At 44.0% G+C, this 25,128-nt stretch overlaps 1 protein-coding gene across 7 annotated transcripts in view; it reads right to left on the bottom strand.

Moving 5' to 3' along the window:
- FBXW11 (F-box and WD repeat domain containing 11) overlaps positions 1 to 13,366 on the bottom strand; it is an 83,546-nt gene extending 70,180 nt beyond the window's left edge. For 2 of the 7 annotated variants that reach the window (XM_035110154.2, XM_035110158.2), the window contains exon 1: positions 13,072 to 13,365. In XM_035110154.2, coding sequence (XP_034966045.1) covers positions 13,072 to 13,116 — 45 coding nt within the window. In that variant the 5' untranslated portion in view covers positions 13,117 to 13,365. Of the gene's footprint in view, positions 1 to 146; positions 7,073 to 13,071 lie in introns of those variants that run through there. The other 5 variants (XM_035110155.2, XM_035110159.2, XM_035110160.2 and 2 more) reach the window with 4 other exon arrangements.
- Positions 13,367 to 25,128: the final 11,762 nt, after the last annotated feature.

The raw sequence follows: 25,128 nt of genomic DNA, 5'->3' as shown, positions 1-25,128 counted from the left end.
CATGAGGAAAGTGGTATAGTGAAAGAAATACAGTGAACAGACCTGCAATCATATAAGGCTTAAATGTTTTTGTAAACTCTATGCAGCCAGTTTTGGTTAACCAAACTCTGCATTTGTAACACTATTGAGTACAGGGAATTTCTTACCTGAAACTCTGTTTCTGTGCTTCAGATCCACCAATCCAGAATGAATGGAAATTCGAATGGGGTTTCCTTTTCACACTTGTCTGTCAAAAGAGAGCAGCCAATCATCTTCAGCTTGGTGTATCTACTTCTTTTCTTGAACGAAATCCCAATATGCACTCCTAATGTTGTTAGAAAGACAAGGAAACCTGTACAGCTAGCAGGGTTCCGGCAGCCATTAAATCAGATGGGTCACCGGATTGGTGGATCTAAGGCAAGAAACTACATTAAAGACAAGAAATTGTACTTCCTCATACTTGAGACAAATGATCCAGAGCATACGGTTATGCACTATGCATACAGCTATGACATCTCAAACAACAGTACAGGCCTAAGGAAAGCAGTATCTTCAATTTCAATAGGATAAAAAATGTTATTTCTCCTTAAAATATAAAGTACCTATGGATAATCTATGCCAGACCCACAAACTATAGCCAGCAATAAAAGAGTTAACCTGAGTGTGCTTATGAACATTGGTGTGAAAAGTAGGGTTTTTTTTATTTTTCTTCTTTGAAAGGGCATTCCTCCATGCCATATCACAAACAACTCCTGAAATTTCCTTCTGTTTCCCAATAGGCATTCTATATAGCACTGCAGAAGATAGGGGCTACTGTTCAAGATACGCCAGCCCAAACCTCCCTTGGGCTCATGGAACCAGTTTCTATGTTCTTTGGATCATAGCCAATGCACAATTTGTTACGTCTTTCTTATCACAATGTCATGTATGTACCCAAGGTGCTTGTATTAACCAGTAACGCCTAGGACTGCATTAAGACATTGTGCCCAATGATTGTGTCTAAAAACAGCTTAAGTAAAAGTGGCAACACTTATCTCTGGAAATTTAAAAAGGGAACAAAATGGCACCTTCAATAGAGAATGCAATCATTATACACTGTTATACATGGTAATAATGAAGGAAGCAGTCCTATTGTATTTCTGTTTAAACTATAAACTTTAATTATATCATTTCCCAGTTTGCATGCCTTGCTACCTGCCCTTGACAAACCTTCTGATGCCTATTTTTTTCTTACTGCCAATACAAACCTTGCTTTAGATCAGGTGTGGGGGAACTTTGACCCTCCAGATGTTGCTGATCTACAACTGCCATTAGCTACAGCAAGCATGACAAATGGCATGGGATAATGGAAGTTGTAGTTTGGCAATTTCTGGAGGGCCAAAGGTTCTCCAAACCTGGTGTAACTGAAACACACACACACACCTCAAGGCTACATTTCAACACAATGTAGGGTCAGCAGCTCTGAGTGCACTAGAAACTTACTGGTACAGCACAGGTCCTTGACAACAGTATCAGATTTAGCTCCCTTGTCAGATGCTGCTCAGATTGTCCAGATATAAATGTTCACCAAATGCTTGTTAGTGTGCTGCCCATGAGGATGACAAATGAAGCCTCATAGAAACTCCTTTGTCAGATACATCAACTCAGGATGAAGAAAAAACACTGAAAAATACCAGCTGCCACTCATTGCACTCTATGCATAATCAATCATTTAGATACTCCTTAGCGATTAGGACAAAAGCCTGGTGTTTACATTCCCTCGTAACAAGAGAACACTTGCAATGGAATATTTACAACAGAAGTACCATAGCAGATGCATTTGCACAACTAGTCCCTCGTAATCAACCAATATATGTGGGTTGGTTTAAGTCACTAGTAAGATTATGATAGAGCAGCTAAAGCTAACACACAAGACTGCATGGATGTTACATCACCAGAGGAGCTGTTTAACCACATGATACATTTATCATCAAAATTAAATACAGTTAGGAAACATGTTATGTCTTTGTTTTCTTCTTCCCACTATAAACTGCAGAGCGTCAAAAGCTCCACATTAAGTATGAAGATGTGGAAAGAACAGCAGCCCATCCACTCCCATACATTTGCCAAGAAAGGAGAATGAAAACACATGGTTTTAGTATATATTCCTCAATTTCACAGTTAAGGATACTGCAATTGAAACTTCCACATTTTATAACCTTTTGACCTATAAATAAGCCTTGCTGGAAGGCATCTCATGACACACCAAGAAGAGATATTCATTCAATTCTGCTGCAGATTCTCCACAAACCCCATCAAGTCAAAATATGCAGTGTCTGCAAAAGTACAGCACTGCTGAATCAGACCAATGGTCTACATCCCGTCATCCTTTTTCTTACACAGGTCACCCATCAGTAGGGCCTGAAAGCAGCAGGTCTCCCCTGCTGTTGCCTCTTAGCAACTGGTTTCATTTGCAATTCTTGGCAAATAAGAACAACCCTGCTGGATCAAGCCAAAGCCCCATGAGGACCTGAGTGCAATAGCACTCTCCCCACTTACAATTTCTACCAAATGGTATTCAGAGATATACTGCCTAAGATGCCTTTCATATGTGCTGTGTCAGGAAGATCTGGGGCATCACATGGCAGGACAGAGTCTCAAACAAAGATATGCTCTCCCAAGCACACATTCCTTGCATGTTTGCACTCCTGTCCCAGTGACATCTACGCTGGTTTGGTCATGTGCACAGAATGGAAGATGGCAGGATCCCCAAGGACATGCTCTACAGCAGTGGTCCTCAACCCCCGGGCCACAGACCGGAACCGGTCCGTGGATCAATTGGTACCGGGCCGCCCAAGGAACATTTAAATACAATTAAATTAAAATTATTAAATCAAAACAATCTAAATAAAATATAAACAATCAACGTTCCCTCCCTCAGCGGGCCATGGTAAAATTATCAAATGTTGACTGGTCCGCGGCGATAAAAAGGTTGGGGAGCACTGCTCTACAGGCAGCTGGCTTCAGTCACTAGGCCTGTGGCAGACCAACTCCTATAAAGGTGTCTGCAAACTTGACATGAAGGCCGGCAGCATTAACCCCGCCATGTGGGAATCCCTTGCTGATTGCAGTGCCTGGAGACAGGCAGTCAGGTCATGCATCCACAGAAGTCACCAAAGGAGGAATAACCACTGGAAGGAGCACAGACAGAAGGAATGCCATGGTGCACCTGTAGGAGGTAAACCAAAACGCTTTCATCTGCCTCAATTGGTCTCTACAGTCACAACATGTGCTAAAACTCTTCATCGGCACTCTTCCATTGTCTCCCGAGACAGATGCCAACTCATTCACTCAATGCCTCTGATACTGGTAGTACACAGACATCATGATTAGCAGCAATGAATAGTCTTAAACTTCATGAACTTGTCTAATCCCCTTTAAAAGCTGTCCAAGTTGATGGCCACCACTACATATTGTGGGTGCAAATTCTATAGTTTAACTTTGTGCTGTGTGAAGAACTTCCTTTTATCGGTCCTGAATTTTCCAACATTCAGCTTCATTGGATAAACCCTGGGTTCAAATATTTTGAAAGTAAGAGGGAAACATCTGCATATCAACCTTCTCCACTCTGGGCTGAATTTTATATACCTCTATCACACTCTTTCCTTCTACACCTTTTTAAAAAAATCCCCAAATGATGCAGATAGCCTTCCATTATGAAGAAACTGCTCCAGCCCTTGATCATTTTGGTTACCTTCTTATGAATATTTTCTGGCTCTACAATAACCTTATTGAGAATGGTGGCGACATCTGTGCAGAGTATTTCAAGTGTGGCTGTGCCACAGATTTGTATATTATTATATTGGCAAAATTATTTTCAATCCCTTTTCTCATGAACTCAAACATTCACCCTTTTCACAGCTGCCATACACCAAGTCCACATTTTCATTAAACTATCCACCATGGCTCCAATATCTCTTTCCTGGTCAGTCACTGCCAGCTCAGACCACTGGCATACATGTGAAGTTAGAACTTTTTGATCCAATGAACATCACATTATTCTTTCTTACAGTGAACCATATCTGCCATTTTAATGCCCACTCACCCAGTATGAAGAAGTCCTTTTGGAGCAGCTCATAGCCCTTTTTCATTTTAAACACCTAAAAGGCACCAGTCACACTACAAATCCTTGGGAGATCTCACTTCTTACATCATTCCATTGTGAGAACATTCTGTTTATACCTACTCTCTGCATCTTGGTCTTTTAAAAGATCTTCCTGAGACGGTCTTTATAATGACTGCTAAACTTAGTCAAGAGTCTTTGGAGCAGAACTTTATCAAAAGTTCTTTATCACAATGTCTACTAATTATTCACATGTTCTTGACACTCTCCAATAAAAAATTAGATACAACGTACCTTTGTGGAAGCCGCACTCCTTCTTCTTCAGCAAGACTTGTTCTTCTGTATGCTTGGTAATCTTAACTTTAATAATGATTTCCACCAGTTTTCCTGGAACAAATGTTAACCTAACCAGTCTCTAAATACCCAAATCTTTTTTAAAAAAAAACAAACAAATGGTGTTACACTGCTCAATAGCAGTTATTAACCTGTCTAAGCTGTTTTTAATGTGACTAAAGCTCATGGCACTCATCAAATTTTGTAACAGGAAATCCTGTAAAGCTAATTAGTCATTCTGTGAAGCACTTGCTTTTTCCAATCCTGAATCTACTATCAATTAATCTCATTGGCTGACCCCAAATTTCTGTGTTACGACAAGGAGAGAAATTCTCTCTCTATCCTCTTTTTCCACATGATGCACAATTTTGTAAGACAGCCATCCCCAACCCAGTGTCTTCCAGAATATTTGGACTACAACTCACATCAGTTCCCTTATTTTGTTCTACTTCTTAAACTGTAAATAATGTGTGGTACTGAAGCTTTAAGAGCCAAATGTATAAAGAAACAGTACTTCTTAGGGAAGTACTGAAAAAAAGTTAGAGCTTTGATTTTAGATCACCAAATAGTATAGGTATTGTACACATTCATAATTTTACTAATTAATTTCATAAAACCATGCATATCTACAAATGGTAAAATTTCAGTGGAGAAGCAAGTGCAGCAGAAAATTTTCATTCCCACGTCACTGGTTATGACCAAGCATCCCAGTGCTAAAACACATTCAACTGTTAAGTAAATCTCATTGATTTCACTGAAATATACTTTCAGTAAGCATGCCTATGATTATAGGCTAACCTGAACTTATACTCACCTCCAAAGCTCCACCAACCATTTGCAACAAGGAGTATGCCGAGGTGCATTGAAGTGCAGCATCTATAATTTGCAATGTAACAAGTAACATGTTGCTACTTGTTCAAGCAGGGAATGTGTTTGAGCAGAGAAATGCCAAACACCATAAAGTTGACTGGTAGTAGGTTCAGGACAGACAAGTGGCATTTCGTTGAATTTAACTTGCAGAACTCACCAAGTGCAATTAGGCTGCAATCATAATTCCACTTACCTGGGACTTGCTTCTGAGTGGATGGTGAGGATTGCACTGATAGACAACTTAAAAATACAAATCATGGGGGATAGCCATTGTGCTACTAGCTGATAGAATTAATCAGAACATCCAAAACAGTGACAGTATACACCTAAACACTAGAGGCAGGGAACAAACAGAAGCAGTCTATCACCCTCATGCCTCCTCGAGGACCCCCTGAAAGGAGACTGATCTTTGGCCTGATCCAGAATGGCACTTCTGTTTGAGATATAAAAATTACCGGTATAATTTCCATCTCAGATACATATAACAGTGAGACTATTTTTCCCATCATATCTGCAGTGATTACTAAAACAACAACAACAACCAGGTACTACTGTAAACCACAGGTGCCTAATACACAAACAGCTTTGTTTGAGCAATCCAGTCATAATTTTAAAAGCAAAAGTATTTCTGTACAGTGCATTTTTAAATTTATCTCACTCCATGGCATGCATGGTCACCGTCAAAATTATTATTAAAATACACCACTTTCCCCCATAGATTTCTGTGATACTTTGTATTTCTATATCAGGCTGTCCTGCCTATTGCAGCATCCATAGGTCCTGAAGGAGTCTCAATAAGTCTCACTTTCATTTCCTTATACTACTGCATATTACTCCAACTTACCGTAAGTTGTTTTATGTCTGAGCAAGAGTTAAGCTGAATTTGTAATTATAACAAAACAAAAAATGAAACATGGACTAAGTTGCCATATCACATAACTTTAAATGTGGTCAGCATAGGTGTGGTTAAGTTTTGCTGTAATACAAAACCTGAATTAGAACTTACTAGGACGTACACATATATCACCACCACCCTCATTAAACTTTTAACAGAGACCAAGAAAATTAAGCCACTGATGGGAGACTTCGCAACATTGTTTTGTCTAGAAATTCAAGTAATAGCTTGTCACATCTACTTATCCAAAATAGAGATACTGTAGCAATGAAAGAAGATCCATCCTCTCAGGTACACATCAGGATTAACATCAATTATCTTTGTATTAGACTACCTGCAAACCCCACATGGGATTAGCTGTAACAGCCAATCATTAAAAAATTGGTACAGAATGCTGTAGCCAGCTTTTTGCTAGCACTTTGTAAAAAGGCAACACTGTTCCCAGAATTTCAGAAACCCACAAAATGGCAGACTAGCTGTAAATTGTTTTTTGCAATTACTGTATCAGCTCTTTCTGATAGTTTTTAACGAGGCTGCTATTCACTGGCATACAATGTACAAGAACAAAGTATTACATAGGTTAGGTCTTTGAAAGTAACTCCTTTCTAGTTACTGGCAAAACAATTTTCCCGCCAATGCTGGACAGACAGACAGACAGAAGGAGGATGGAGACGGGTACACAGAGGAAGGCAATTCAGTTATGGTTCTTCATTTGTTTGAACATTTGTTAATTACACTCTTGCTGGGCAAAAACCTTCAACTGTTTTAGAGACACACAGAAGTAAGAACTTCATATAATGTTCATTTTACATATATTCCCAAAGCTCTCCTTCTTCCCAACCTTATTTTATACCGATAGCAAGACGTTCAAGACAGCAAAGACTTGCGAAACATACAGACTTGCTATTTGCTAAAGTATATATTAATGCAAATTATGAAATTGCAATGTAATCTTCAACAAGTGCACTTCTGTTCACGCAATGGGACTTTTTCTTCCTCTACCCCATCACGCAACCCCTACATCTCCTTCAGATCTGCTCCAGAGGGCTGGGGGACCATTCAGAGCAGATTTTGGGGGTAGAGAGGGCTTCAGAGGGAAGACGTCCCACATAGAAATTGCAACTTTGTTCTGCTTATGCACAGACAATGGGTAAAAACCAGTACATTTTCTTGCTAGTTAGAGCACCTTCATGCAGAATTGCAACCTAACAGAATATGGAGGGAAATTTAAAATTAATGGAAATATATAGGCTACTGCAAGCTATGACAAATATAAAAGTGAAAAACAATATTGCATAGGATTTGCCGAATGACAACAAAAACTGAATATGGTACAGCCATTGATTAAAGACCTGGAAACAAGAAAATGATCAAAATGAAAAAGAATGCTTAGCAGAAATCAAGACCAACGTCATAACATCAACTACTCAGTTCATTAAACATATGAAAAGAAATACTCGCCCTGTTTTAAGTACAGACAACTCCCACTTTACACGCATTCAAGACACGCATGACACATGCACCGTTTTTGGCCCTCTGCTGGGATTAAAAGGAGTGCAAGATCAGGAAATGGGAAGTAGCCCAAGCGTTGGTCGTGGGGATCTCTAGGACAAACTCTTTTTGATAGGAAGGGCATCAGTGACAAAGGAGCAAAACTCACTCACCCAGCTCACATTTTCCAACTGGAAGGGCTCTAGGCAGTGAATGGGATTCACTTGGATAAGAAGACTACAGAAACGCAATTCTTAAGAAATATGTGAAAGAGAGGGGGGGGGAAGCAAGATTAAGGTTTAAGCAATTCTTCTGTTCTTTATTGGTAGACCGGGAGGGCAGGCAAAAGAGAAGCTGCATGCATAGGACCAGCCACAGTTGAAAACACTAATGTTTGGTGGTCCACTTAGGTGGTTCGTATGCTTGATTTTGCAGGTCAGATGGAATTTCCATGTATATTTGCATTATACCTCTTATATATAATAAAAGTTTTTAAAAGTCTAAAAACCATTAATCTAAAAAAAACCTTCAGAGGTTTCCTTCCTTTGCTTTGCTAGAAAGTAAGCCTAAGAACAAAAATAATGTCAATTTTAATTACAAACATCTGTAAAAGTAATTAATCAAGAGTCATCCCCCTCTCTCCCCCAAAAAGCTTTCACCTTAAAGTCAAGACAGTCAATAAGCAAATGTACTATAAATAAGCTGGTATAGAAGCTGTATGAACATCAAGTTCAAAAGGCTTGTTTTTCACCTTTCTAAAATCCAAAGACAGTAAAACAATAGTTGATATCTAACATTAATCACAGAATAGGGCCACTGAAATTAATGGACTTAGATTATGTCCATCGAGTTCTTTGAATTTATTCCTAGCATGAAAATATTGGGGATCACCACAAGCCCATAATTTTTGGCAGTTTTAGAATAGTAACTTAAATTCTTAAGATTAACAATGGCAAAATTAAGCCACCTGGAATTGGCTGCTTGATTCATCATACCTGTCTATGCTAATTTTACAGTGTACGTTTTCACAGAGGAGCTTTTTAGAAAAAGTACTGCTACATTATCAAAACTGCAGACCAGCAGTCAACACCAACACCACACTGTCAAAGTTCAAACACTTCCACAAATTATTCTTCATATTGGTGATTCAATTACTGAAAGGAAATGCTACAGCCATCTGACAAACTCACTGAAGACTGAAAAAAACGATGCCTTGATCCAGTGTCACATTTCATATTACAAAAAGAGCTTTCGACTTGCCGTCCAAGACAAATGCAGAGTCTGCTTGAGTACCTTACCTATCTTAATGTTTTCTTTCATTGTTCTGATTTTGAATTCCAACACCAAATATCCAGTCAAGAGCTGAAAGCAATCATACCAAAAAGAACCAAGTGGGGAAAATGTGCTTCAAGAACAAATGTGGCTGTGCTGACAGGCAATATCTATGTAGCGTAAGTTTGATCCGCACCACAAAACAGCATCCTACCCTAAAATTCAGTTCACTTATTTTGAATCTGCAATGCTGTTTGTGAGAACTTATTTTACACATTTTTTTTCTTTGAGTTGTCAAACAGCTATGACTTCCCGGATATAATGTGCAGAAAAGACTATTAAGGTTTTCAGAGCAGGACAGAGAACTTCCTCCTCCCTATGCCACTGTCATGACTCACTTACTGGGATTTCCTCATTCTCCTAACATTTAATAGCATATCTGGATGGGGTGGGGGTTGCGCCAATACATAATTTATTGCAAGTGGGGGGAAAGCTATTACCCAGCAATCAAACCCAGTTTGCCCAATTGGTTTCCAGGCTGCTCCAGGTGGGAGGGTGGCTGTCCAGCAAACAGACTGGACCATATAAGGTAACTACTGCAAGTTGCTGCACTAGTACACTGATCCCAATGGGTGAGAAAGGCCAGGATAAAAAAAGTCACCTGTATTAGGATTCAGTCCCTCCCGCCCACCTTGTCACAGCCTTCTGGAAGGGAAAGGCGCTAGCTTGCTTCACTCGTCACATAAGAGGGCATAGTTTAAGAGCAGCTATCCAAAGTATTAAGGTATAGATCAGGCACCCCCAAACTTCGGCCCTCCAGATGTTTTGGACTACAATTCCCATCTTCCCCAACCACTGGTCCTGTTAGCTAGGGATCATGGGAGTTGTAGGCCAAAACATCTGGAGGGCCACAGTTTGGGGGTGCCTGGTATAGATCTTTCCTAGTCCTAAAATCATTTGAATAATGATGCCAGACACTGAATCTGGTACTCTGTTGGTGCAAAGCAAGTGCTCTACTGCTACTATATCATAGTGACCAGCACTAATGGATTAAGAAATGCAAGAACACACAACCATAACATTACTGTAATGTTTGGCCACAATTAGAATTCTTAAGACAGAGATTACATGTTTCGTAAAACTAGCAGTTTGCTTGTCAGCTTAAATAGATCCCAACTGCTGTCAAAACCCAACTGTAGCAAAGTGCAGTGTTTAGTGTCAACAAGTCAGTAAAATGTTCATTACAGAGAAGGCTACATAAAATATACATATAATTCAAAGCACTCTCCTGATCATTGCCAAGTCACTTCACCCCATTCATATTTTTAAAAATGCTTCTACTTAACCACATTTTACTATTGGGCCTTTGGGTTTGTTACAGCAATGTTACCCTCTTCATTTTCCCTTTGGCCATTTTATCTGCTATGTGCTTTTCCAACAAGGTAGAATTCAGCAGTCTTGCCCTTGCACTTCACTAAATTATATTGCTTCTGTAAAACACATGGTTCTACTGAGGAAAATCAGCACATTAATGTAAAATGAAGATAAACAAATTTAACATTCTACATTTATTCTGCACACTTTCTGAAGTCCATAAAAGGAGCTTCTGCTTTAGTATTGACACACAAAAGGAAACAAAATTTCCAAGAAAAAATAAACAAATAAGCACATTCTTCACATTATCAACCATATATATATATATATATATATATATATATATATATATATATATGTAAACTGGCCATGTCCGTTAGTATCCACGTTTCACCAAAACCGCTTGACCGATTGCGTTCAAATTTTCACACAAGTCTATACCGTTTTCAAAGACAGATGTCACACCTGTGCCACGTAAAACCCTCAAAACCCTGTGTTTCAAAACACACCACTCAGACGAAAATGCATTCTGGGAAAAGAACCAGGTTGCAAACCAGTGCCCTCTAGCGGCGTATACACTGGTACTACACCTATAGAACCTTCCCTCTCAACAGCACCTCAGCTGCCGTTTACATACTCAGCCGAAGCCTTTACAGACTAGGCTGAATGGAGGTACTGACTCGCCTGGGTGGGGGTTGGGGGGAGGAGGGGACAGGATAGGTCAGGACATGGTGGGGCCAGTCACAGGGATGACCTGGGGGTGGGGGGAAGAGGGGGCGTGATACGTCATGGGACAGGACAGGTTGGGGGGAATCACAGGGAGTAGCCACTGCAACGTGTGGCAGGCCAGCTAGTGTTTGTATATATGACAACAGGAAAGTGACTAAAAATGTAATAATCAGGTACTGGCCCCAGTTTAATAGCTCCAGAACATATGTTAAGGGTTGTCCCCATCACAGAGACAAATGGAAAGTTTCTTTATACTGTATATGATACCTTTCCCTGACAAAGAATGAATGCAACTAAGGACTTCTTTGGTAGTGATCCACACTTGAACTCACAAAACCCGAACTGATCTCCAGGGAATCTCCAATAGCAAAGGCAAAAAACCTCCTTCTTCAATGTTCAGAAAGTGTATAGCTGACATTAAGGATTCATATTTAGAAGGATCTGAGCATAACTAACCACCTTCTGTGTCCGCCTCTGGACATAGAAATGTTGCACGAGGGCTGGGAGTGTGCTCCATAGTATGTTGAGCACGCCACATTTCAGACCACTGCATATTGTGCATATACAACACAGCTCCACAATAACCCCATGACAGACATTTCCCTTTTTCAGCTAAAACTGTCAAAGTGTTGCTTGCTGACAAGTCTTTTACATTAAAAAACAAACAAACAAACAAACTCAAAGTACCAAAATAAATAAGTACGTAAGTAAGAAGAACACTAGCTTGCTATCTTTCTACAGTGGTAGATCATAGTTCAGTAGTCATCCAAGACAAATGTACCCAAAGAGAACTAAGGCTATCAACTGATACAAAGGATTTAAAATCAATTAAGCATCACCATCTTAATATTTTTATGATGACCAATTTTATGTAACCGATTAAAACTGCAAGTGCACACAATCAACAACATTCAATAAAGGTACTCTAAAGGAAGAGGTCAGCGTCTCTTGAAGATGGTCACTTATGATTATGAAACCTTAAGTTACCACACTGCAAGGAGGGGGGAGGCACACCCGCCATTTTTAACCAGCACATCTGTGCAAGCCTCTGCATGGCAAGTAGGCCACTTAGCCTGTCGTCCACCTCAACAACGATCTTTTTTTTGGGGGGGTGAGGGGTGAGAGAAGGGGCCGAACCTAACCCGCTAGCTGTTCAATCGCCCTGATTGATCGATCAAAGCTTTGCAGTCCTAAAGAGCCTGGAAGCTGAAATCTACACACAGCAGCAGCACAAGCACATCGCCCCTTGCTTTGTGAAACTGGGCTCTTATGGTGCGAGAGACAACTTGGCTCGCAAATGTCACCTTCAGCATACTCTCTTTTTAGGGGGTGAGGAGCGACACATGTACCCAGAGGCCTTTCACCTGCGTGGATGCCCAACGCCTTGCGTGGCTTTTGTCCTGGTTGCTTGGGACAGTAATAATAATAATAATTTTTATTATTTGTACCCCCGCTCATCTGACTGGGTTGCCCCCAACCACTCTGTGTGGCTTACAACGGGGGGGGGGGAGGTGAAACACCCTGGGTGTAGAGGTCGGGGTGGTGGGGGAAAGAAGGGAGGCAAAAAGCTGCCGATCGCTCCCCACCCCACCCCCACCCCTCTTTCCCAGCTGACACATAACGGGCAGCGGCGAAAGGCGGCTTTCCGAGGAGGCCGGCGACCGCTTTGCGAATGAAAGAGCAGGAGAGAAAGAAACCTGGCCTAGAAGTGCGAGGCCGGCCAGCCGGCCCGCCCCCTCCTCCCCCCGCTCCCCACTGCGGGGACGGAAGAAAAGGAAGGAGGGAGCGGAGGATGCGCAGGCGACTCCGCCGAAATCCGAGGCCTACAAAGACCAGCTCTCACCACGCCGGCGCCTCCCGTTCCTTCTCTTTTTTCTCTCTCTCTCTCTCCCGGTTCCCACCTCCTCCTCCCCCCCCCGCCCGGTTGCGGCGTCTCCTGTCCTCGCGAGGCCTCGCCCGCCTCTCTCGGGCCTGAGTGAAGAAGGCAGAAAGGGATCCGGCGTCGGTTTCGGCCCCTCATACTCACCATCAACTCGATGGTCTTGTCCTCGATCACCGACTCCGGCTCCATCGCGGCGGCGGGTATGGTGGCGGCGGCGGCTCCTCCTCGGCGGCGGAGGAGAGAAAAGCCCGTATCGAACCCCCCCCTCCTTTTTTTCCTTTTCCCTCAGAGAAGGAGGCCGGCTGCCGATAGATCGACCGACTGACCCGCCGCCGCCTCCACGGCCGCGCGCCCGGAAGAGGAAGTGACGCAGCTGGCCGACGCGGCGCGCGGGAGGACGAACGGGCAGGCGGTTGGCAACGGCGGCGGCCGTTTCCCTCTCAGCAGCCGCGTCGGAACGGCCGTCGCGACCAAGGGTGGGGGAGGAGGAGAGGCACTACGGCTCCCAACTGGCTTTGTGCCGGTCGGCGGGAAAAAGAACCACAATGCCCGGCATGCATGGCGCCGAGAAGGGGGTGCTTCGCTCTCCTCGCGGCGGAGGTGCTAAAGGGACTACGTTTCCCGGCATGCAACGCGGTGTCGGGGAGGTTTTTTTTCCCCCAACAGCGGATTTTTTTTAAAGAACTTGCTCGAAGAAACGGGCTGCGCCTTTGCTTCCTCCCAGCTGCCCGTGGCGAGGCCCTTTTTTGGGGTCCCGGTTGCGAAGCTTGCTGCCGGCGACGGGGGAAAGGCAGAGCTAGGCCGCAGGCGCCGAGAACGCAGGCCCAGTGGAGCTGCCTCATGGCGCCTCAGGCCGCGGTTTCCTCACAAAAGGCTCCGTCGTGGGTGCCTTTACCTCAGGCGTGAGGGCGCCGAGGGCCCCACGTTCGTGTATGGCAGCGCTAGAGAGTGGAGGCGGCTATTCCCTTCAGTATTATTGCTATTATTGTTTATTACATTGGTATACTGCCCATCTTCCGTAATTCACCGTAAATCTCGGGGCGGTTCTCAGCATAATACTTCTGAGTGTATGTTTATTGGTTCGCTTATTTCATTTCTATTCACCCTCACAAGACTGTGTGGGGATAGTTATTCTCCCATGAAAAACAGGGACATCCTATTCCATAATAATAATATTTATACCTCACCCATTGCACTGGGTTGCCCCAGCCACTCTGGGCAGCTTCCAGCATATATAAAACATAACATATTTTTAATGCTTTATTATGTTTTTTATACATGTTGTGCTACAGGTATTCTCCCATGAAAATAGGGGTGGTCCTATTCCATCATAATAATTGCATTATTTATACCCTGCCCAGCTGACTAGGTTGCCACGACCACTCTGGGTAACTTCCAACACATATAAGAACAGAATAAAACATTCAACATTTCTTTAAAAAATTCCTACACAGGGCTGCGTTCAGACATCTTCTAAAGGTTTTATAGTACCTTATCTCCTTGGCTCAACGGTTGCATAACTGCAGAATAATCTTAATTGCATTAGCCACTAGCCATAGCAATAAAATAAAAAATAATACTGAAGATAGAGGTAAAAACTTAACTATAGAAAATACATTTGGGGGGTTTACATCAATAATCAAATAACAGATCTTATTTGCAGCAGTTTTTGCTGTCACCTGATCATCTTGATGTGCTTAAAGAAAGACAGTAGCAATGGTTGAGCAACCCGTCATGGACAATAGTAGAGGGGTAATAACCTCACTCCTCAAATCCTTATAAAGAGTGCAAGCACATGAGCCACAGACTCAATCCTGCCATCTCCACGTGGATGTAACCATTTTTCCAGTGGAATTTTTTGAAATCGACCCTCAAGTACAGCCTCAATCTTGCGAAAGTGAAAGTGTGTCTGCATTTTGCGAATAGGGTGCCAAAGTGTCAAAATGACCAGGTGGAAAATAATCAAGCCATGGACAAAATTTCCTTATTGTGGCCAGATTATTCTGTCGCTCAATATCATATAGGTGCTGTCTAATTCAATTATTTGCTTTAGACTCCGATGAAAATATGGATGTCCTAAGGGAAAGCGGAACTGAGACGGCTTCTGTAAATATGGAGCTGTCCCTGGAAAATAGGGACACTTGGGAGGGTCTGGAAGTGGCCCAGGGTGGGTTGCTCCACACTAAGAGTTGAGTATATGCCATTTGTACATTACTGTACCTTCATTAATCAAATTTAAATACTGCTCTTCAGCAGAGGTTCACAGGGCGGTTTACAGGGCGTAAAAATCTGAAAGGAAAATATCCAATGCATAACACAATGGCAACATAAAACAACAGCCATTCCAATCCTGTTTTACAGGCCCCAGAAGAACCGAAAAAGAGCCCCAGTGGATCAGGGCATATTCCAGCAGCATGTTCTCAACAGCAGCCAGCCAGAGTCTGTCCGCATAGCTTACAAAAAATAAAATAAAAAGACGTCACAACTGAAATTGGCACAGCTATCCCTAGGCAGCGTTTTCCAAGCAACAAAAAGAAGGAATTACGTCTACTAAAACACTGGTTTTCAACTGGGTGGGGTGTCCTGATCCAAGATGGGTCGCAACTGGAGCACTACCAAATGGTAGACGATTAATATATGGGTCTCCAAATACATATTTGGGTTAAAAGCGAGTTCTGGTTCTGAAAATATCTGTTCTAAAAAACGGGCTGAAGTCGCAATCAATATAGCTCTGAAAATTATTTCTTAAACATTTACTTTTTCAGAGCTGTATATGCATTGAAGCATAATTTTTGTCAACTCATTTATTTGCTCAGATTTCATGAACACCCAGTTTCCCCCAGATTTCTAATGGGGCATTTAGGAGCGCTCTTGAACCTGAACCATTCACCAGGCTGGCCCAGTGCACTGTAAACAGTCAACTTGCATTGACTTTAGTGTGACAAGAAAAGTGCTGCGGAAATCTCCATATTGGGAAGAAGAAAAAGCGGCCTAGCCCTCTCCTGCTGAAGGTGCTGAAGTGACCTGGACAGTGGAGTGCAAAAGCAGCACTATCACCATTAAATGTATGGTAAAAATAAGAAAAGGGTCTCAATATTTGTGCTAAATGTCAGGTCCAGGGTCTTAAAAGGTTGAAGGTGACTGGCATGAGTCATGCTTCTTAAGGTCTTTGGCAGGAGGAACTTCAGAAGATGCCACACCAGAAAGGTGTTCCCTTCGCACTATAAAGGAGCAAGGGGAGGAGTCTCACATTTTATTAAGTAGTCTTATGTTACCTGGTCCAATTATGATATACATACACACGAGATGAAGCAAGAAAAGAGTATTGTCATCTGAATTATGGTGCTGGAGGAGACTCTTGAGAGTCCCATGGACTGCAAGAAAATCAAACCTATCCATTCTGAAGGAAATCAGCCCTGAGTGCTCACTGGAAGGACAGATCGTGAAGCTGAGGCTCCAATACTTTGGCCACCTCATGAGAAGAGAAGAATCCCTGGAAAAGACCCTGATGTTGGGAAAGATTGAGGGCACTAGGAGAAGGGGACGACAGAGGATGAGATGGTTGGACAGTGTTCTCGAAGCTACGAACATGAGTTTGACCAAACTGTGGGAGGCAGTGCAAGACAGGAGTGCCTGGCGTGCTATGGTCCATGGGGTCACAAAGAGTCGGACACGATTAAACGACTAAACAACAACAACCATGCAGGAAACTTGTCTTTCACTTGTGCTTCTGCATTAATATTATCAAGCTTTGTTGTTTAATCGTGTCCGACTCTTTGTGACCCCATGGACCAGAGCACGCCAGGCACTCCTGTCTTCCACTGAATATCAAGCTATAGACTGCTAAAATGTTGGTCCACAAAGAAGCTATTCTGGGGCATGGATCCGCCCACAAGTGACAGCCACATCTCACGTTACAAGTTTTTCTCGAAACGGTCACTGAAAGTAAAACTACCATGTCTGACTCATCCTTAGTCTGCAAAAACAACAGAACCACCTTACAGGGAGGCAGTTCCCAGCATCATCTGTCCATAACAGAGCTGGAATTTTAACCTGGGTAGCCACATTTCCCATATCTGCTTCTCACATCACCCTGCCTGATGGAGGGCATTTGTTTGTCTCTGCACAAACTCTGGTTTGTGCGTCGCTCTGTGCCAACCCATGTCTCCGAAAGAGGCAATTGAGGTTCCTTTGCTCCTCCCCAGATCATTTTGCTATTGTGCAGTACTGAGCTAAGCTATGGTTTGGCTTAGTGTGTCATTCAAGCCCAGGCTCATGCTTGGCTCTCCTAGACAACTACCATGGGAGAAGCCTTGGTTACAGCCCACATTCAGATGACACTCTTAAGCAAAACCATGTCTTGGTTCAGTACAGAACAGAAGCAGAATGAACTAGGAAGAGCAAAGCAGCCTAACTGCTATTTTTCTAGAAAAAGAGGTGGCAAAACCCACCATGAATACCTCCCATGTTCTCTTAGAATGGCAATGGCGCCCACCTGAGAGGTGCCAGGACTGCGTTCCGCTGAGTTCCAGCTGAACAAAAACCCCGCTCCTAACTTTTAAGTCCTGTTCACATTTTTTTTCCCCAGACATTGTGATTAATATGGTTATTGCTTGTTCATCGTTTATGTATAGAATATTTTTTGTTTCAGGGCATCTGCACACAATAAGGAGAAAATTGCATTATGGACAGAGTTCGTTGGTATTTTAAGACAGAATCACATGATTGAGTAAACTTAAATCAGTTCTCCCTTCAGTTTCAAAAGAAGGTGCTTTTTCCAAAGCAAAAGAAAAACAAACCTCAAGGCAACAAAGAGTAACAGTAAGCATGCTTTTAAAAATGGAGAGCCAATATAGGTAAACAGTTTTGTGTAAATATAATAATGCCATATCTACTCCGGCAATTGAAATGTTTTGGGTCCCTATTCAACAACTATTTGAAATTAACCACCCGTTTTTAAACTTCACATTTAATCTAAACTAAAACATTTTTAGATATCCACTGCTATTCTTAGTTGCACTAAATCCCTAAAATGTACATTATTTTTTGTTCCCTGACATGGTCAATGGCTGAACTACCCCCCAATTTGCCATTATAAGCCTGTGATCCTGTGCACACTTAAAGGTAAAGGGACCCCTGACCATTAGGTCCAGTCGTGACCGACTCTGGGGTTGTGGCGCTCATCTCGCGTTATTGGCTGAGGGAGCCGGCGTATAGCTTCCAGGTCATGTGGTCACAGCATGACAAAGCTGCTTCTGGCAAACCAGAGCAGCACATGGAAACGCCGTTTACCCTCCCGCCAGAGCGGTACCTATTTATCTACTTGCACTTTGACATGCTTTCGAACTGCTAAGTTGGCAGGAGCTGGGACCAAGCAACGGGAGCTCACCCCGTCACAGGGATTCGAACTGCCGACCTTCTGAACAGCAAGCCCTAGGCTCAGTGGTTTAACCCACAGCGCCACCTGGGCACACTTAGGTGGGAGTAAATCCCACTTAATTCAATATAGCCTGCTTCTGAGAAGATGTGCACAGGATGGCACTATGGAAAGAGAAGACTGAGCTCCACGTCATAAAAATATTTCATGTTATGAAGGAATTCTAGTTGTACTCTATGGAATATTATTGTCTACAGAATGTTATTCTACAGTTGTACTATATTATTGTCTAGTATAACATGAGCATCACAGCTGCTGTGATCTGGTTCAGAACAGAGGGAGGGGAGAGCTTTCTATAGAAAAAAAATGTAGGTTAGAATTTAATTAACATCCTTTTATGATTTTTGCCAAGTGTAAATGGTTCTTCCTGGTTATTACAATGACTCCTTTGCCCAAATCAATGGCCCATCAAATTCAGATCCCTTCCTTTGTGTAAGTCTTGGTTGCTAAACCTGCCACCCAGAGTGTTCCTGCTTATTTCTTTGTTAGAGATGTAATCCTATTACCTATGAAGTTCCTGCAGGAAATTACTTCCAGAGGCGTAACCATGTTAGTCTGTTATAGCAGAAAGAAAAGAGAGCTACCTTAAAGACTAAAAAATTATTATGGTGCCATAAGCTTTCATGGACCAGAGACCCCTTCAGATGCAACAGACAATAGCTTATGCCACAATAAATTCATTAGTCTTTAAGGTACCACAAGGCTCTTCATTGTTCGAGAAATTACTTTACATCTTAGACGATCAAGTAACGCCGGGGCTCCCTGAGAAATGAGGTCTGGAGTTAGCTAAAAATTATGTCACCCGTCCCTTATTTAATCTTTTTCTTTCTTTCAAGTTTGTCCCATGACTTTGGGCTTTGATCTGTTTTGTTTTTTTGTTTTGTTTTTTAATTTGCTTTTGACTAGTCTAGAATTTCTCTAATCCCAGGTTCCATTTTGAATGTGTAGCTCAGAAAGTCCCAGCTTTGCTTCTGTCTGGAGAAAGCTAATTCTTACTAGATTGTTTGATTTGAATTCTTTTATGAAAGCAACTAAAGGGCTTTGCAGCTTGCCTGTGCACTGACTACCATCAGTACTCAGGCAAAGTTTTGCTTTGTTTTGCAAGCCTTTCTGTTTTCTGAGTGTCTGAATTCTGCACTGATACCGAATTTGTTTAAAAAAGATTCCACTGGTGGTTACCGGTATAACTTTAGCAACATTAACCTTTACGTTCAGTGATGTTCCATCTGTCAGTACATTTAAAATATTGTGCGGATAATAATAACAACTGCAGTGAATTTACACAGCACACTCATCCATCCTATAAAGTGGTACCTCGGTTTATGAACACAATTGGTTCCAGACGTCTGTTCATAAACTGAAGCATTCATAAACTGAAGCGAACTTTCCCATTGAAAGTAATGGAAAGTGGATTAATCTGTTCCAGACGGTCCGCGGAGTACTTAAACTGAAGTGTTCATAAACTGAAGCGAACTTTCCCATTGAAACTAATGGAAAGTGGATTAATCTGTTCCAGACGGGTCCGCGGAGTACTCAACCTAAAGCGTACTTAACCCGAAGCATGGGTGTAATTGGTTCCGGAAGTCTGTTCATAAACTGAAGCATTCATAAACTGGAGCGAACTTTCCCATTGAAAGTAATGGAAAGTGAATTAATCCGTTCCAGATGGGTCCGCGGCGTTTATAAACTGAAAATTCATAAACCGAGGTGTTCATAAACCGAGGTTCCACTGTATATCTGTTCTCCATGCTTCGCCAAGGTTCGGATGAAAATGGGGGTTTTCACCACTGAGCTTGTGGGCAGGGTTGCCAACCAAATCTTCAACATCTCCATGGTAGACTAGAGCAGGGGTCCCCAAACTACGGCCCCCGGGCCGGATGCGGCCCAATCGGCCTTCCAATCCGGCCCGCGACGACTCCCGCCGCCCGCTGCCGCCGCCCGCTCTCACGGCGCGCGGCGCAGCGACGATCTAAAAAATCGGCAAAAAATCGCCGAAAATCCTTTGTGCGCATGCGTATGGGCCTCTCCCGACCCGGAAGAGGTCATTTCTGGTGCACTTCCGGGTCGGGGGAGGCCCATCCGCATGCGCACAAGCGATTTTTGGTGATTTCCCCCCGCCCGTGTGCGTGTGCGCATGCGCACGGGCGCGCACTCCCCCGCCCTCCGGCCCGCTGCGCGCGCACTCCCCTGCCCTCCGGCCCACCGCGCGGTCGGCGCGGCGGGCACCGGCCCGCCGCGCAGAAAGTCTGGGGACCCCTGGACTAGAGAGACCACTTGCCAGTCTCTCAATATGATTGCTGGTGACCTCTTATGAGCTACCCTCTCCCACAGAGTTGGTAAAGGAATGGGATTCCCCAGGAGAATTCAGACCAGTGGTTTTAAATAGCCCTAGCGTAGATCTGGTCTATGCATGTAGCATAATGAGGCGGTAGAAACCTGAGGGGTCTGTACCATGGACTATGCATGGGGTGCCTTTATTGGTTGTAAAATCCTTCCCACCAAAGAGGGGTGGGGGAAAGAACCCTAGCCTGGCATATCAGGGAGAAAGGCTCAAATCCTGCTCAATCTCTGTGCTGTGCTAATTTGATACTTACAGAAATTGAGTGGTTCCCCCCTCCCCCAAATTGTTTACATAAGGGAACATTCAGAAACCCTCCAGTAGAGATGGGGAAGAAATCAATCCACTTTGTATTTAAAGGTGAACATACCTAGTTCACATTTTCTGAAAAAGCACGTGAATCGAAACACAGCCAGCCTTCAAAATTTGCACACTTTCAAAATTTGCAATGCAATTCTCTCCCCCGCAATGAATGTGCACAGAAGAGCATATACTAAAGTGTGCGTGTAAATTATTGTCGTTATTATTGACATCTATATACCGCCTTTATCTTCCAAGGAGCTAAAGGTGTTGCACATGGTTCTTCTCCCCATTTCATCCCCACAACAACCATGTGAGGTAGGTTAGGCTAAGAGATAGTGACTGACCCAAGGTCACTCCTGGTGGGCTTTCATGGCTGAGTGGGAATTTGAACCCTTCTCTCCCAGGTCCTAGTCCAGGCATCCCCAAACTGCAGCCCTCCAGACGTTTTGGCCTACAACTCCCACCCTAGCTAACAGGACCAGTGGTCGGGGAAGATGGGAGTTGTAGTCCAAAACATCTGGAGGGCCGAAGTTTGGGGGTGCCTGTCCTAGTCCACACCACAATGGCTTGTGAAAGTAACATACTAGTGAAACATTTTAGGGAAAGCAACATACAAAACATGCTTCATGGATTGGTTTGCAAAGGCAAAACTGCAGACAAAAACGTATATATTAATAGGAATTCACACTAAGAGGTTTATGAGGATGGTTTTTTTTAAAAAAAAAAAATCACAAATGAATATGGAGCACTGACTTTGGCTGGTAAAATTAGAAACTTGGAGGAACTGAAAACAACAGATTCTCTCATCCCTAACCTCCAGAGCCCAGCAGTGGGACAGTCCATTCTAACACCTCATTTTGCTAATGAAAGCCCATGCCAAGGGCACCAGAAACTTGCTTCCCTTGGCACTCAGGAGTTTCATAGAGATCTTTTCATTCTTGGTTAAATATCGATGGAATACTCCTGGATGAAAGAGGAAAGGACCCATGAACAAAGCACACTCACCAGGAAATTCTGACACACAGATTGACAGCAGGGTTGTGGCAGGCGGGCCCCACCTGATCTCGAGAGCTGCAAAGTGCATTGTTAGCAGAGACTTGTTTTCCCAAACGCCCGTCAGCTAACATAGCTGTCGGCTCCTGCTCCCAGCCTGCTAGTCACGATCCTTTATCCGTTCCATCAGTGTGATGTAGGCTGACAGCTTGAACTTGCTCTCCGATGGGCCCTGGCAACGAGAGAAGCTGTTGGATGGATTGAATCATAGAATCATAGAGTTGGAAGAGACCACAAGGGCCATCCAGTCCAACCCCCTGCCAAGCAGGAAACACCATCAAAGCATTCTTGACATATGCCCGTCAAGCCTCTGCTTAAAGACCTCCAAAGAAGGAGACTCCACCACACTTCTTGGCAGCAAATTCCACTGTCGAACAGCTCTTACTGTCAGGAAGTTCTTCCTAATGTTTAGGATTGGTGCATTCAAAAGCATAGGGAGAGAAGCTGATGGCAATTAAAAGTTCAGGTGCTACTATGAACGGCCATGGTCACTCAGGAGGAAATGTGGTGACATTGACATAGCAAGTGCTGATCGCCTCAAGAATTGCCAGAGATTGCTAGCAGGTATTGCTCTGAGCTAGCCACCCAGGGACGGACACTTGCTAAGCACTTCTTTTAAAGTAGGTTTTTTTTAGTCGCCATTCAGCAGTGAGGATCATGGGCCAACCTTAGGGCGAGTCGCTATCCTTCTGTCTGGTCTGCCTCACAGGGTTGTTGTGAGGATAAGATGGGAGAAGAATGTTGCATCCACCATCTGAGAGCAGACAGTTGGCTTTAGGGGCACACACATGACACACACACACACACCCCACAGCTCTGTCACAACCATTCCCCATCCCCTCAGTATCACCTGCTGTGCCTGTCTCTACCTAATAGCCTTGACCCCAAACTATTCCGGCACTATTTATCCATATCTGGGTAATGAGAAAGAAATGAAAAACCAAGCAAATATTATGAAATGTGTCTAAATTCAGCCTTCTTTCCAGTAAGTAAGCCAGATGACTCAAAACACATCTTACTCTTTCTTCTGGGAGATTTGTCTACGACCTCTGAGCTACTTTGTGTCCTAAAAAAACAGGCTTTGTTGTCAGATCAGTCTCTTCTATTTTGTGTCATCTATTTTGCCTGAGGAATGTGTCGACTTCAGACAACAACAACAACACATTTCAGCAGCTAAGTTTGGTACAAAAGCAATAATAATAATAATAATCCTCTATAATAAAGTCCAAGTGTCTCTGCGTCCAGTTCCTGTGTCCGTGGGATTGCGCTACTGTGCATGTGCCCAGGGCCGGCCCTATGGCCAGGCTGGGTGGCGCAGGGCACCACAGTGCCGGCCTGCCAGGAGGGCGCCGTGAGCTGCGCCCGCCTGCTGGCCGGCCGGTCTGCCGCGCAGCTGCACCCACAGCAACCGCGCTGTGCCTGCCCGCCCGCCCGCCGCACAGCAGCGCCTGTGGCAGTTGCGCTGCGCACTGCGCTCACCCGCCCACTGCGCTGGGAAACGGTCGGGAGGGCGTCGGAGGGATCCGGCGCACCACAGCGCCAGGGGCGCTTAAGATGGCCCTGCATGTGCCCCACGGACAGCCATTGGGACTTGGAACGCAGAGACACTTCAGAGAGGGGAGCTTGGTTCCTGCTCGGCCCGGCAGGGAGACGAGCCAGGTTGAGGCGGCGAGGTGGGCACGAGGACCGCCTGTTCCCCTTCGCTGGGCGCTGCTGCTTCTTCTTCTTCTTTGTAGGCCCTGATTGGAGAGGCAGGCCCGGTCTCCTCGGGGTGCGGCGGCTCATCCGCGCGAGGAGTGACACAGGCGGGAGAGAGAATGAGGTGGGCAGGCCGCTGCGGCGCTCGAGCCGGGCTGAATTAGGAGGTCCGGGAAGGGAATTCGTAGGGCTGCTTGCTGGCCTCGGTGGAGGAGGAAAGAAAGTGAGGCCTTCTGCTAACTCCCACCCCATCGGGTCAGTTCTATCCGTTCGGACTTGGAGCGCAGACTTCATCAGCTCTGCATATGTCCCTGAGGTTGCTAGAGCAACAGGTCTGCTCTAGCACCCATTATTTTAACAGGCTTCATGATACTAGTAATAATAATAATCAAGCATCGTATAAACCTTCAGAAAACCACCAGTGCTGTCCTTTGCATATCCACTCACTGAACTCAGAATGGTAGCCCAATTTCCTGATTTTAAACCTAAAACAACAGTGGGTGTGATTTCTAAGGTTGCATGTGAACTTTGTGTATCAATCAACTTCAGCCTCTGAAAACTAGAATGGGGAAAACTAGCAATGCCCGTTAGGAAACTACCATAGAAATAAAAGACAAGCAGGTGGAACAGTTATAGAAGAGCCCGCCTTGTGGACTTGCATAATACCCAAAGAACTGCATTGCTACCATTTAATGAAGAAGAATAAAAAATCATCATGCAAATCATAGGATTGTAGAGTTGGAAGGGACCTAAAGGGTCATCTAGTGCAACCCCCTGCAATGCAGGAATCACAGCTCAAGAACCCCAAAGTTCTTTGCTGGAAAAGTCTGAGCATACAGCTGCACAATTGTGGACGAGAACCCCACCAGAATTATAGCACACTGCAGATTTAAGGCCTCCAACCAACCCAATTCTACCTTCTAGCAGATTTAGCTTTAAAGAATCATAGAGTTGGAAGAGACCACAAGGGCCATCCAGTCCAACCCCCTGCCAAGCAGGAAACACCACCAAAGCATTCCTGACAGATGGCTGTCAATAGGTTATTGATCCTTGCATCAGATCTCGGGGGAACCATTTCTTACATGGATCCTTATTCCGGATTCAGTGGCTAGTGTCAGAAACCGAGGGCAGACCATGCCTTTCTGAAAACTGATTCAAACACCACCCAAGCCCAACCCGCCGAGTCCTTACCCCAGAAAGATCTACCCAGCCTTAGTGTAACAACCGGGCCCCTTCCTTCAGAAAGCGCTCAGAACCACTGAGCAAGAGGAGAGGTTGCCTTCCATCACAAGCCGCCCACTGTGACATCACCAGACTTCAACTTGGAGGGGAAGAAGGGAGTCAGATGTGAGCTTTGCTTTTAAATTTTGCC

This window comes from Zootoca vivipara, chromosome 3 (genome assembly GCF_963506605.1).
Source record: "Zootoca vivipara chromosome 3, rZooViv1.1, whole genome shotgun sequence".
NCBI classification, from domain to species: Eukaryota; Metazoa; Chordata; class Lepidosauria; order Squamata; family Lacertidae; genus Zootoca; species Zootoca vivipara.
The sequence above is the reverse complement of the archived record's forward strand: the minus strand, read 5'-3'. Positions and strand labels throughout refer to the sequence as shown.